General features: G+C 38.7%; 1 protein-coding gene across 1 annotated transcript in view; it reads right to left on the bottom strand.

Annotated features, from left to right (window-relative positions):
• Positions 1 to 1,520: 1,520 nt before the first annotated feature.
• The window catches only part of LOC104463506 (protogenin), a gene marked incomplete at both ends in the record, with an annotated part of 43,523 nt that continues 29,908 nt past the window's right edge, over positions 1,521 to 15,135 (bottom strand). Inside the window, 9 exons of the mRNA XM_010075880.1 lie at positions 1,521 to 1,709; positions 2,901 to 3,206; positions 4,228 to 4,392; positions 8,321 to 8,568; positions 9,215 to 9,374; positions 9,970 to 10,128; positions 11,136 to 11,273; positions 11,598 to 11,731; positions 12,701 to 12,845. Coding sequence (XP_010074182.1) covers positions 1,521 to 1,709; positions 2,901 to 3,206; positions 4,228 to 4,392; positions 8,321 to 8,568; positions 9,215 to 9,374; positions 9,970 to 10,128; positions 11,136 to 11,273; positions 11,598 to 11,731; positions 12,701 to 12,845 — 1,644 coding nt within the window. The remainder of the gene's footprint in view (positions 1,710 to 2,900; positions 3,207 to 4,227; positions 4,393 to 8,320; positions 8,569 to 9,214; positions 9,375 to 9,969; positions 10,129 to 11,135; positions 11,274 to 11,597; positions 11,732 to 12,700; positions 12,846 to 15,135) is intronic.

Here is a 15,135-nt window from a genome sequence, read left to right as displayed (position 1 = left end):
GCATAAATTACACATTACGTGAAACATACAGAAATTATGACAATCAGATTATGGGGGATGTATCATGTTTTGGTCACCATATTTAGATACTTAGAATTCTGATAAGGAATAAACACTCATCGTCACATGCACCATGACTGAATAGTTAACTCAAGCACATTAATTATTCCATGCCCACACTTGTAATTCAGTTAACAATGTGACCATGTGAAAGTTGTCATTTTCCAGACTCACTTTGCTTTTGTTTTCTCCTCTGTCTACATGCTTACTGGAAATAAAAACCAATGAAAACACCCAGGTAATATACATTCTAAGATAATTCTGTAAAACAATATTTTAACCTGAGGAGGATTAGTGTACTGAGAAAATCCATATGATGTAGATCACAGAGTTAATAAGTTTGCATGCATCTGAAATTACTGCTTTGTAACTGCATAATGAGAAGACAAAAAGCATTTATGTCCTAGGACACACAGACACCACACCCTTTCAACCCACTGCTCTTTTGTCTCACAGCTCTGTTAACCAGTCAGCTGCTGCCAGATGCTCTGGCTTAAAATGGTCACAGATGGTCAGTTGTCCAGTTAACAGACCAGAATGCTCTCCTCGAATCTCCCCTAAAATAGTATCTTACTGTATGTAGCAGATGAGAATATCTGAGCATGGTCAAGAGGCCATTTGACCTACTTAAGACTGCAGGTCAATTTTGATAATTTACTCAAGATTCATTCTCCACACTAGCCCTAAGTAAACTATCTCAACACACTTCAAACACTAAGTGTAAATCTTATGTTATGTTTGCTGCATTACAGATCACATCTTCTTATGAAAGAAATTCTCAGGCTATATATGGAAACAGAAGCACCTAGAAGGGATGATACCAAGACATCTGGACTAATACACAGCGCCAGAGCTACAGGAGAAATCTGATTCAGATGATCAGTGGGAAGCTTCCCGAGTCCCACTGGAGTCTCTGTGCCCTGATCTTTGTATCCAGTCCTGCAAATATTTATCAGTACTCCTTAAAAATACTAACAGGATAAGAACATGCACAAGGTCTACTTTCTACTATGGTAAGCAAGCAGTGCTTGTTGTGCAGTATAGCTGTGACAAAGGCTACAAGTAACAAAGAAACAGACTAGAAATATCAGAGCAAAATCTGACATTTTGTATTAATCTTTCACTGTTACTAGATCAGGCATAAATACACAAAAGCTGAAAGAACAGAGTATTAAACCGAATATTAAAAAGACATGTCATTTACTAGCAGTATTTACTAAGTATGAGTTCTGTATTTTGTGACAAGTAGTTGGGTGTCTTACTTCCAACTTACACAAGATTTATTTTGGGAGAGGATTACTCCATCAGCAGCATAACTTAAGCTTGCAAAGCTTACTGCTGGGAAAATAGATGGCCAAGCCTCAAGTTGTTGCCTTACAGGTCTAATGACTTAAGCTCTCTATGATGTCCTTTGACTTCACTGTCTTCCAGAACAGTTAAGAAATATTTTATATACTCACCTAAACCACTGACAGTATACTCGAGATCACTGGCATCCAACAGAATTGGTCCATTCTCCTGTTGGCCTTCTTCTTTGTAGTACAGCTTGTACCCTTGAATAGCTGCAGTGTCCTCAGAGTCCTGCTGCCACTGTACTGTAATGGTTGTACAGTTCATTGGCTCCAAACGCAGCTCAGGAGACTTTGGTGCTGGTTTTAGAGAAACATATATAATATTCTTATGTTCTAGAAACAACTAATTTTCATGCAAAAATCTGTGTGCTCATCAGCCCAAAGTTCACTCAAGACTTTGATTCTAGCTCACCTGTGTACTCACATAATTATTCTTTTACTATATGTCTGACTCTCTATAAGCTAATCTAACAACTTAATTTAGGATAAATCAAAATAGAAATATTTTCTAATTCTGCATCTTAATAAATAAATAAATCAAATTTAAAAGGTAGTTATTTTCAAAGAAAAACAAAAACACTCCAAAGACAGTTATAAAACTACCTCCTGTGTTAAAGTGAGCCAGAGTAAATGTGATTAACACTTCACCAAATGCTAAATTCAACAGAGCAGTCAAAACTCAGTGAAATCCAAAGTGGGCGGATGTGGACTACAGCTAAGAAATCAAGTTACAAATTCAAATCTACATCTTTGTCAAGCCATTCATGCAAAGTTGAATGCTCTTCTGCATGACATTATTAAATAATGTAATCCAAAACTCAATTATAACAACTTAAATTAGATAGAAATATCAAGTCAGTTTGCATATTCAAAACATATGTGCATTTTTTTTTGTAATACAGACATACGTGCACGGACTTAGACCCTTTAAGTACCTGTATACTCTGCTCATGCGTAATGTCGCCATCTGCAGAAAGGCTTTTTACACTGAACAACAGTAGGGCTTGGGGTTGTTGCATTTTTGAAATCAAATTATATAGAACAGAGTAAAACTGTGTTATAATTGGAAGAGAGTCTACAAGCTAAAACATTTGAGCAGCTCACAAGCATGAGTTAGTTTCCTGCCTCAATGTCAAAGATGTGAACATCAACATGTGGAAACAATCAAAGACTGACACCAAAAGAATAGATCAGCTTGTCCTTCTCCTGTCACATATAAGGCCTTTCATAAGACAGATTAGTTCCTCTTCAACTTTTGATCCTGAAACTATGTATTAACTGCACTGAATGTATTAAAGGAATCAGGAGTTTCTGCAGCTTATGCACAGAATCATGGTTAGAACACTACTTTCTAGATCACCAGAACAAGAACACGTAAGGAGAAAACCTATTTCCCATCCTTGCACTACCTGTCAGAAAAATTTGTAGCCTTCAGATGAAGCCTGCAATTGACCCCATCTCCAGGCTGCTGGTCAAGTTAAGAATTACCTTTCACGCTTGTAGCCTTGGGAGTCCGGTGGGAAGTCCACAAAGATGCCTCTCCCCAGCCAATCCTTGTGGCAGCAGTGATACGAACCAAGTAGACACTGTCAGGCCTCAGGCCCTCCAGGAGATACTCATCTGAAGTCCCTGGAAGCTCCAAGACTTGGATTTTGGTCTCTGTGCTGAGACGGAAAGACAGACGGTACAGGACCACCTGACCTCTCCTGTATTTTGCAGGAATTGGCAGCCAAGAGATGAGAATATCTGTAGGACTCCTGCTTGTCAAACTGATTTCAGGGGCTCTCAAGGGAACTAAAAAGGAAAAAATAAAGCTTTTGAGCTCAGGGAAAAGAGAGATGGAAAATTCTCATCTGACACCTTAGCCTACGATGAGGTGCCAGTAACATAAGAATAAATAATTCGACAAATTTTGTAGATTTGTTTATTTTAGGGATAACTTGACACTGCTCATACTTCTCACCTTCTGCATGCAGTATAGCCTTCGCAAGCTCCTTTCTGCAAGAACCTCAACATTTTCTTCTCTTATTGCTGCCAGCAGTAATCAAAGGCAATCAGCACCAAACTGACAGTCAAGGTTAGATGCAGCAGCTTAAACCCAGAGTCTAGACAACAACCTGCACTGTTGAAGACTCAGTGCATGTTTTCTTCTGCCAACCATGCAATGAGGGTAGTAACTACCGGCAAAGAGACAGGCAGACAACTGGGAGTGGCAGTGTTCCACACCGCCAAAGCTTAACCTTGTCAGAATTTATTAATCCGTTCTAATGAACTATTTATTGTTGTCATGATGTTCAGATTAGTTAAAACACTGCAGAGAAATAACTTTGTAGGGTCTTTTATGAAATTCTGATTCTACTAACAAGCACATGTGAAGAAAAAAAAATTTTTTTTTTTGGTATAGCAAATTTTTATTCCAAATTTTCCTTCAAAATTTGGAAAAAAAAAATGCAGTGGGTGTGCAGTTTGATTCATGTTTCAGATGTCCAAGAGAGAGTCATAGAGACTAAATCCCAGGCTATCATCAATTTCTCAACACAGGGAGTTCTTGAAAATCTAGAATAGTTATTTACATGATTTAATGAAATGTCTTTCAACCCAGGAAAAGACACCATGCAATATACAAAGTTGCCCTGTCAGAATGTTATTTTATTCTCATTCTTTCATTAGCTGGCTCAGTCTCACATTGTGTGTATCCACAAGTCTCACTGATGTCAATGGAAACTTGGGAATCCTTAAGAGCTGTTAGCACTAGATTGCACACTTCTTCAATGAAAATAAAAATGTTCACCAAAACCAGTGTTATTTGCCTTACCATCTTCAAGGGTGTGCTGAGTCACATGATCTGACATCTGACTGGCTCCCAGAGGCATATAAGCGACAATATAGAAGGTGTAGTTGCTGGCTGGCTCCAAGTCGTCAATAATGTAATGGGTTGTATCATTTCCAATGACCACTTGGTACTCTTCATTATTCAAACCTGGCATGAAACAAGGGTTAGACAAACAAAAATTCCTGACAAGCCCTAAACACGACAGTATGTCAGCTTTACAATCTTAAAGTTATTTCATGTTCTTCCCCAGCCTACCTCTATTTTTTCAACACTACTGAGTAAAAGTTCTTTTATACACAGGAGTAACTGTGTCTTGCTGCGGCGCAGATGATGGTGTTTCAGGATTTTCCTGAATAAGGGATGCTGAATGCAATTCTAAACCCTATTTAGAATTAGTCACAACAAACTGTGCCCAATGTACAGTAACACAACAGACAAGCTCTAATAGCCTTATCATTCATACCAAACTTCTAAATCTATTTGTTTAGAGTCAGGGAGGTTTTTTTCAAAACCTATTTACAGTCTTTCTATAGCAGACTGCAAGGAATGCGAGGGCTCCACTCCATCAAAAACAAAACAAACCCCCCCCCCCCCCCCAAAAAAAAAGAAACAAACAGAAAGAATTTATTCAGCAAAAAGATCTCATTTTAGCCCTGTGAATTGTAGTACATTTGATTGACACTTTTTTTCTTTAATTTGGAGAAAGGCCAATAAGAACAGAGGAGAATGAGCTTCAAAAATGTTTGTCTCCTTAGTGAGTTGTTAAAAAAAAAAAAAAAAAAGAAAGAAAAGAAAAAAATTCTCAGCAATTCACATTAAAATATGCATAGCAATGCATGCAGCAGTCCGTTTCTTTGTTGGGCTTTATTACTATAGAGGAAGGCTATAAAGCAGAATAAGTGTGGTCAAAGCTGCTGTGTTAACGAACAATTCACACCAAGTGCATGTCAACTTAATCAAAACTCTCTAAGAGCCAGCTCCTCCTCTTCACAACTGAATTTATAAACAAAACCAAAGGCAAATTCCACCATTAAGTTTTCCCACATTTATGAATTAACTTGATAGCATTTTAATTAGACAAGATTAGGAGCATCTCACAACAGACTAGTTAATGGCTTGTTAATTAGGAATTGCAAGGCACGATTTCTGACCTGCTAAACAAGATCCTTGAGCTCAAATTAAAAGGACTTGTTCTCTCATTGAATGGATTGCCAGGCCTCATGCAGAGGCCCTAATGAAACAGCCATAATAGAGAACAAGGCTTGCCTTCCACCACAATCAGTGTTCCCTTTGTGTCTTTTCTAAATCACTAACAAGGAATTAACACACTCCAACATGCACGCTCATCAGACTCTTATTCTTCTTGCTACTATGACCCCGACTTGAATGTAAAATATTCTGCTTAAAGAAACAAAACAAAAAAACCCAAAAAACACCTGTTAGTTTCTTCAACTAACTTGATTAAAACACTAACTTTTTTTTTTTTGTAAATAGGAAAGAGGACCTGAAGCTGTTTTTACAGTGAAACATCAGAATACTCAAGTTGTTAAATTAAACAAGGAGTGATGGTATCTTTTGTATTCAAAGCACCTACCACATTTGTGAAGTCTACAGAAAAAACTCTACAAAACTGCAAATGATTAGTGTATTATCCAGTTTTCCTTTCTGTTCAAAGTTTGTGGAATCATAAGCATCAGTACAACCGAGAAGCCTTGGCAAGCACTGCTTGTCTTTTGACATAAAATGCTCTTTACTCACACTGACAAATGTGGTTCCTAACTAACACAAGACAGCGATACATGAACATAAATGCATTAAGTAAAAACTTACACATGAAAATCTTTAAGCAAGTAAGATATAGTCAAGTCAAATACATCTGAGATCATTTTTAACCTTCATTAGGATCTGAAACAAGGTGTGAGGGCAGACTGGGGAAAGACAGGCTGAAAGGAATACTGAAAGCAAAACATTCATACAAACTGTTTATATGAATACACCATTATCCAGAATTCTTACAGAGTAAATAAGGTGTTGACAATGTCAACAGTTATGTCAGCTCCTCTACGGCCTGGTATGGTGTGAATGTCATCAGAAGATTTTCCTTAACATTTAATTTGCATTTCTTTAAATATAGTTGCTTCTTAATTTACATTACAGAGATGGCTGATGTGATACTTTCTCTCAAAGGCTTTTAGGTTTTTAATAATGCCTTTGATATTGGGCAACATCCTCAGAAAGGTTTACACACTGTCAGGCAGAATGCAATTATTTTTAGAGTACAGTCCACTTTTGAGCCTTTTTAAGCTCATCATCTTCTCTACAAAACAAGACAAAAGTTTTATGTCCTGATGCACACATTCTGGTACTATCCAGTCATGTTACTAAAGAAAAATGCATGCACATCACCTACATTTGCATTCCCACCACTGTAATGACTCCTCTTAATACTTAATACTCCCCACTCTCCCTGTGTGGATTTCTTTACTAATGTGAAAGGATGCACAACAGCATTATATTAATTAAAGTAAATATCACAAGACAGTCTGGAAAGATGAAAAAATTGGTATTTGAGAAAACAAGTTTGAATAAATCAGAGGGGTTTTTTTTGGTGGTTGCTTTTGTTTGGTGTTTGGTTTGGTTTTTAAACCAAGACAAGCTACAGTCTCATTTCACAAGATAAAACCTTTGGATAAGCAAGCAAATGAAGCAGGACTGCAAAACTATTTTCCAGAAAACACGTTTTAGAAGATACCTCCTTTCACTACTGTGAAAGAGTGCTTCCTGCACAAATACACACTTCCCTAAGGACAGTTTTCCAGTTTTCTTTGAAGTTACCCGGTCTCTGCTCTCTACACTGGCACTGGACATAAATTACCCAGATAACTTATCTAGTGTGACTTTATTCATATTAGCTTTAAGAGGGGGTTGTGAGCACAATACCTCAGTGACTGAAAGTGTAGGGGGTAATTTCCCGCACCTCTTGTCCTCTTTATCTTTTAAAACTCTTTCCTTCCTTCCTTCAGACTAAATTCTCTTGCATCCTGAAATATCCCACTTGCAAAAGCAAAGGCAGCTACTCCTGCAACAGCATTAGAGCAATTAAGCTGTCCTTCCTGTCCTCTGCTGAGCAGATGGCAGACTGGTATTGCACACAGCGCTGAGCATCTGCAGTCCTGTCCTTGAATAAACCACTTACTGAATAGAAATGGAAAAAGACATCACTCCCAGAAAACAGAGCTGCATTCCAGCCTAGTTTAAGCCATACACCTAACAGTTTTTCAAGTCCTTTGGCAATCACTTTTCCTGCTTATGAAAAATGGCTGTTTCCTATCACCTTAAAGCTTACCTTAACTTAAAGCAATTCCATAATACTAAGGGATTTTAAAATGCTTAGTTACTAATTTTTTTCTATCTATTCCCTTTTATATATGAATTTACATATCATTTCAGAGACTAGGATAAACTATTCATGGCTATTTCAGCATATTTAGAGTTTGAGTATACTTTTCTTATTGTAGGAGACCAAGGAGTGAAAGCAGAGCAGATTTTACCATTCAGACAATATTTTTCCTGAGAAAGAACAGTTAAGCCAATAAAGCATCAATTATTCTACTCCAAAATATATGAAATCCAGTAAAGTCACTAGAATTTGGGGAACTAGACAAAAAAAGCTGTCTCTGGTGAAAAGTTCAACTCTGTAAGCCTCCAGGATTCTGTTGTATGCTCTGAACTCCCCTGCCAACCACACACCCAGAAGAGAGCAGGCAGAAGCTCCTGCCGAGGCCAGAGGGAAACCCAGATAGTAGTACAGGGGCCCCAGGTTTTAAAGCCCATTCCTAACTTCAAAATCTGCTCACTGGAGCAATCGGACAAGAGCGAGTTGGAAGAACACTCAGTCCCACAAATGAGATGATGTGGCAAAAGCCTTTTTCCCCGAGCATGCCTGTGGATTACAATATGCATTTGTACGCCAGTACACTCTGATGATGTTACGAACCACGCACATTTGACAGTCTGTGCAAGGACTTCTTACTACATACAAGTAGTTAAATAGCATTTCAGTCAAACTGCTTACCTTCTGCTTTCATGTAATGCACGGAGTATGCAATCACTTTGTCTGAATTATACAGTGGCCTCTCCCACGCTAGCAGGATCGCTGAGCTTGACATCGTTTCAGCATGGACATTGTACGGTGCACTGGGTCTGTCTTCTGACATAACTACTGTAAGCCTGGCCCTGGAGAGAATAGAGCCTTGGCTATTCTCAGCCATGCACTGATAAATGGCATCGTCTTCAGGAATGATCTGGTTAATGACCAATTTACTGAATCAAAAAGGAAGAAAAAGGGGGAAACAGCTCATACAGTGGAATAAAATTAGCTCTACATAATGCAGCAACAGTTATGTTTGCCTCTGCCTCATGAGTTTAGGATAATTGACTTACATGCCACAAACTTTTCTATTAGAAATAGATACACAGCTGTGAAATTTAGCAACTTGAAGTATTCCTTGAAACCTGCCGTGTTTACATTTATGCCTGCAAAGCCATGCACAGTGAAAACACGCCTGCAAATCTATTCCCCACCTGCAAAAAGCACAACCTCACGGCTGTCATTTCTTAACCAACTCTTTAAAATAAACGGTTCACTATAGCGAAGTAGTGAAATGGAGCTTCAAATAACTAGCGAGATTCTGGTCTCTGCTACGCTACTGTAAATCTAGAGCAACTCTGTGGTGAAACCACTTCAGTTTACCCCCCAGGTAAGGCAGCAATCACAAAAGCTTTGCTGAGGATTTTAGGTATTGACTAATCTGCATTCCTCCTGCCAAGGAAATGTCCATAACTACATTTCATGTCCAATTTCATGTTTACTTGAGTTATATCTTGCTTAGCTATATTTAGCTACTGGAATTTCATCCTTTGGTAGCACATCACTAGCCCAGCTCTCATCCAGCAGTTGTCATCTTACCTGTTGTACATTTTTATTCTACCATTGGAATGTATTCTCCTTCCATTTTTTAACCAGGAAATTTTGGGGGCAGGATTTCCTTCTGCCTGACAAGCAAAACGAGCAGTGCCAGCTCTAGGCCTTGTTAAACTTTCCGGCCATTCCACAAATGAGGGTGGAGCTACAGATAAGTAACAAGGAAAAAAAAAAAAACAAAAATCAAGCCCACACAAATGCAAGGACAGTCAGAATAATAATGGATTTTCCACATGCAAACCTCTCCTCAGGCCACTCAAATACACATATACCCATGTAGAAAGCACGTTCCATGTAAACAAAGCACATTTGTTTGAAGATATATACAGTCTGCACAGATAGCAACATTTCTACACATTTTTGTGCATGCATTATGAATACAAACAAATAAAACTCCAGCCTATGACATACTGCTCACGAAGCATACATTACATGTTTCTACTTTGTTACAGGATTCTTTTCTGTGTTGAAAGCCTGTTTTCCCAGAGCAAACATTGCACCTGGGTATCTCCAAGCAAGTGCAAATGAACTGCTAGTTTATAACTCAAACACTGAGTAGCTGACACTTCTCATCTAAGTCAACAGGCAGAAGAAGGCAGCCACAGTTCTGTGCTCTGCTTCATCTCTGCAGTCTCCCTACAGCCCTTGGTGCATTACGAGAGAAAAATTCAACCAAGTATTAGCACAGCTCAAGACACACAAGCTGTTCAAACACACTGTGGAAGTCAAAGCAGGCTCACCCAGCACCGTGAGAGTTGCCATTGCTACTGTGAAGTTTCGTGTGCCTGGAATAGTGGCTCGGCAGACATACACGCCTGCATGCTGCACCTTCACATCAGAGATCATGAGATTCCCATTTCCGAGGACACGGGTATTGAAGACGTCAATGGACTTATGGTCTATTTGAAAGAGTGGAAGAAGTGTGGTTACAAGGCTGCTTGCATTTGCTTTGCTCTTCACCCCAGTTAACTTAACCATTGAGATGGGCACGTCTCACCCCTGGTAAGTGGTTTATATCTGAAATCCACCTTCACAGCTAAAAAGCTAATGCCATTTTCCCATTATTCTGCCCAACTGTCTTGCACAATGATTCAGTCCATCACTACCAACATCTACATCATCTTTACAAACAGGGATCATCTCTGTCTGAATTACACCGGTGATGAAATTAGTATATTGGATTACCATATATTTTCTTCTATTTTCACAGTAAATGCTCTATGACTGTTCGTTAACTTTTTTCTTACTTGTTTGTCTATAAAAGCCACTGAATCAACCAGGAAATATATGTTTATTTCTCCTACTTTTAGAAACAAAAATGAAAGAAAGCTTTTCATGCTTTTGCAGGTACAGTCCTGACTTTCACATTTAGGTACATGTCAGAATAAAAACAGGTAGTTTTCACAGAAAAATGTGATGCACTGAGGAATGTTGTTATTCTTATTGCATTCCCTCTCTTCTCAGGGGTTTGACTATATACATAGTCCAAATGGCCCATTAACACAAGGTCCAAATCACATTCACATATTGCTTCTAAGAAGAAGAGGAGGAGAAACATTTACAGGATTGTTTCACAGGATGCAACCACTCCATCCCGCCCTAAGTCACCAACTCCGATCCTACTCCGAGTCGCAGGTCGCTGCCGGCACTTTGCCCCCACTGGGCTGGGGGCCACGTGGGACTGACAGCAGAAGTGGGGAGTCCAAAACCTCAGAAACCTCAGGACTTCTTAACAGCACTTCGGAAGTATGCAACTAAAAGCGTTTCACTTATCCTACCCTAACCTACTAATCATTACCTACTACGTGAAGCCTCAGAACAGTAACCTAATTGCTGGAAACCCTTCTTTCCAGTGTCACTTCCTCTCCACAGGCTGAAGGTTGTACGCTGTAATTTTAAGACCTACCTAACCGGCTCCATGAGATGATTGGCTTTGGATTCCCTGTGGCTACACACTCCAGAATGACAGTTTGATGAAGAGATGCCGTAATATTTTGCGGACCAGCTATTATAGATGGCTTGTGAAAAGGCTTCAAGTCTGAGGCTTTGGAGGGGAAAAAAAAAAAAAGTTTGAAAAAAAAAAATCAAAGAAAGTGAGAACAATTAAACAAAACCTCAATTAAATATTAAATAAAACATGACTTTTTTTTAAGGATTCTGAAAATTAAATTTACACCAAAGCCTTATTTCGATAATTGTGGAAACTTACAGTGAACAATATTTTAGTGACAAGATACAAGCAAGCAAAATTATTATCCGGGCAAGTGGTTCACAGGACAGTTACAGCTCTTCAACTCACCTAAGTGTTTTTGCTATAATGTAAAAAAGAATACAATGCCACTGAAAAAAATCTCCCCATGGTGAGTACCTGGAATAACACTCAGCAATGCCTCAGCGCTTTTACGTCTATTGGCTATTGTTGTGGCAACACATCGATAATTCCCAGCATCCTTCTGTTCAACACCGTAGATCTGAAGAACTCCTGTAGGTAGAGCAGTTATCCTGTCACAGAAACAAAAGAAAGAAAAGTAGATGAGCATTCAGTGAACACGATCATGGAATTAACGACTTGATTTACCAACAGCCATTGCTACACTGACTTGGGAACAGCAGGCTGGAGACTCAAAAACATTCTCTCTACATGACTCACCTTCCCACACTTCTGAACTACAGGCAAGATTTCTCCCAGCACCATGATGAAAGCAGAGGAATTTACTTTCAACAAGCAGATCTTTCTCACCCTCCAAAGCAACCATTCCAACTTTGTTCAACCAGCTACTATATTCATACTATTCAGGTCGGCTGATTTTTGGCAACAATTTCCGATATACTGGCATCACTGGTATATGGTGCCCAGAAACCCACCTATGCTTTCAATATTCATGTTTCTCTTTTTACCTTCCTTTGCATGCTAGGTATCTTAGACATGTTCAACAAAAGTTACATGTCAAGAAGGATGGGAGCAGGTTCATCAAATACAATCTGGACAGGGAAGGAATCTAGCAGGGAGCAGGCTGTATGCTTCAAGTTAATCAACTGAAGGGGAGTCCCCCTGGGTAGAATTTCCCTAGCACCAAGTGTTTTAACTCAATTTTCTGTACGTATAATTCTTTATTGGCCCTCTAAAGAAAAACAGGTTCAGCATCAATTCTTCTGTGAAAGCAACCCCGCTAGTTCAACCTATTTCTGTATCCCACAGCAATTCCTTTCCTGGGGATAACTTACATACAAACCTCACCAATAACAATTCATAGGTCACTGATTACTGTGTAGACAGTAGCAGGTGATTCTGGTCTGCGCTCATAACAACTATTTAAAAAGCTAGTTATAGTTATGTTGTTAATTTTAATAGTTGACATACTATACATATGGAAGCTTTTTAATATTGCAAGTATTCAGATTTCTTCTCGTAGCAGCCTCAAAATTATCACAGAAAATAAATGACATTCTAAAATGTGTAACTCTACATACCTGTCCATGACTAAAGGTAAACTTGTTCGATTCACTTCCCATGTCACAGTGGCGGGAGGATTTGCTGTTATTTTACAGGCAAATCGAGCTACTCCACCTTCTTGGACCTCAGTTGAAAGTGGCTGGACTTCAAATGCAGAAATGGCTAAAAACAAGAGAACATCGAATTTAAAGGACTAAAGTGAGGAAAAATTCCTGGCTAAACCAAACTCCAGATCATAGATCAACTTGCGAAAACACTCGGAAATACTGCAAATAGTTCTCTTTTCTACATGCAAAGAAAGGTGGGTCTAATTACCGTGTCAACTTTGCTTGATAGCATTGGTTGAAGGTTTACTTAAAATAACTTTGCTTTAACCTAATTCAATAAAAAAATGTTTCAATGAAAATTAAAATGACACTCTCAAATAGAATTAAGCATACAAAATGACTGGCATGCAGCTGGAAAGCATATCAATTATTAAACCAATGAAGTTCATGTCATTTCAACTAATTTGGGACTGGCCCCAAAATTTCCAAAACAACATTCAGTACCTGACAGTCATATTTTAGTCCTTTAATAATCCTGTTGTACAAGTTCATGTTTGGTAAGAAAAACAAATCAAAAACAAAAAAAATCTCAAAATAAGTTCAGTCATGCAAGAACACTTTCATCTCAACAGTCCAAGCAGTCACCAAGTAGACGCCTGATGCGCAGAGCATCAATATAATTTTGAGCATTTACAACTTAAGGACTTCACAAAATTGAGCCAACTGAAGTGGCAGATCAATAAATACCTTCCAGCTAACAGACACCTAAGAAATCGATCAGTGGTTGGATTTCTTTGCTCAGAAAATAAAAGCCAAAGGGAAATTAATACAAAACCCTCTAATTAATTGCTTAGTTACTGCTACTTACAACATAATTAACAGAAAGAACAACCCTTCAGAGGCACCTCCTTTTGGATAACTCACAACACAAATAATTCCACACCCATTTCCACCCCCTGAAACTGCAGAGGAAACAATCTCTGCATAAACTCAATGGTACTGATTTGTTTTTTTTTAAAAAACAGATTTCAAATAAATTTCTACCCTTGTATAAATTATACAGAAACATGATTTCAATAGATAAATCCATGTTAGTAAATTATCCATCTCTTAACATTCAAGCTTTGTGTTGAAAGAATTCCTCTATTTTCCTTGTTTACTGATTGAAATGGTTTTTTGTCCTATTTACTCTAATGTCTTCTCAATAATGCCCTTCTGCATAGAGGACACATCCAGCACTGATGCACACCAATGCTCCTCCCCTCCATCATTTTAATACTACTGCACAGCATCAACAGAGAAGATTGGCGTGTGAAGAAGTGTGACATCACCTGGCTGCTTTCCCCTCCACACACAAATTAACTCCTAACGTGGGCCTAACTACTGAGATTAAATATTCCTATTACTAGTATACCTATTTCACTTCCCAGGTCAACAATAATTCCTGCAGTAGCATCAGCGCTGCAGGATTGAGCGTTCCTAACCATACCAGCAGAGTGGAAGTGTTGCAGCTGTGTGAACAGACCTCCCAAAGATGGTGATTGACAAGACAACCGAACCGCCTTGTACAGCAAAATCACCTGAAGGCAGTTGCAAACACCTGATGCAAACACCGTGGCCATTGGAAACCACGCCTGGCACCTCAGATATGACTCAGGCTCCCAGGATGCAAGCAGAGATGTGTGACGTATCCATTTTTACGACCTGTCCCATGCTTTAGGCAGCAGGTCCCCACAGCCCCAAGACACTCTGCAGTCGGCTCCCTGCCCACCTGCACCACGGACAGAATTTAACCCAGCTCCCTGTGTTCCACTTTTTGTTTTCCTTCACTTTTGAGCAGTACCAGGTTCAAGAACAAACAAACAAAACCCCACAACTTGCGTAAAGATGTTCACAACAGAAGCCTTCCATTTAAAGCCTGTTAGGGGAGACATTAAAACAGTTCTCTCCTCAAACAGGTTTCCTTTTGATTGCTAAACAATCATCAGAAGAAAAAAAGAGACTTAATAGCATTCTTCATTTATTTACTGAAAGTATGACGTAGCAAACGAGGCAAGTCTGCTTAGCTTTCAAAATAAAATCTGTAGGAATGCAATGAAGGCATAGATAGTAAGAACAACACAAATCAACATAAGGCAAGTTTCAGAGCCATCATGTAGCACAGTCAGTAGCATAAGGAAGGACCATTATAATAAAGCAGAAAGGTAATTATACAGTCTTATTGAAGCAAAGCTCTTACACACCTTTCAAAGGTTCGTCTCCATAGGAACTATAAAATCACACTCAAGATTTTCTCATATTGGTAGGATTATTTAAAGGCATGGAGTGAGACAACAGAAACACCATACTTGGTTTTAATTTATGTATATAAAAAAAATTCTTTATTTCCATGCATCTGCTACATT

This window comes from Pterocles gutturalis, unplaced genomic scaffold, assembly GCF_000699245.1.
Source record: "Pterocles gutturalis isolate BGI_N339 unplaced genomic scaffold, ASM69924v1 scaffold41386, whole genome shotgun sequence".
Lineage (NCBI taxonomy): Eukaryota > Metazoa > Chordata > Aves > Pterocliformes > Pteroclidae > Pterocles > Pterocles gutturalis.
Note: the sequence above shows the minus strand (reverse complement) of the source record. Positions and strands in the feature narration are given on the sequence as shown.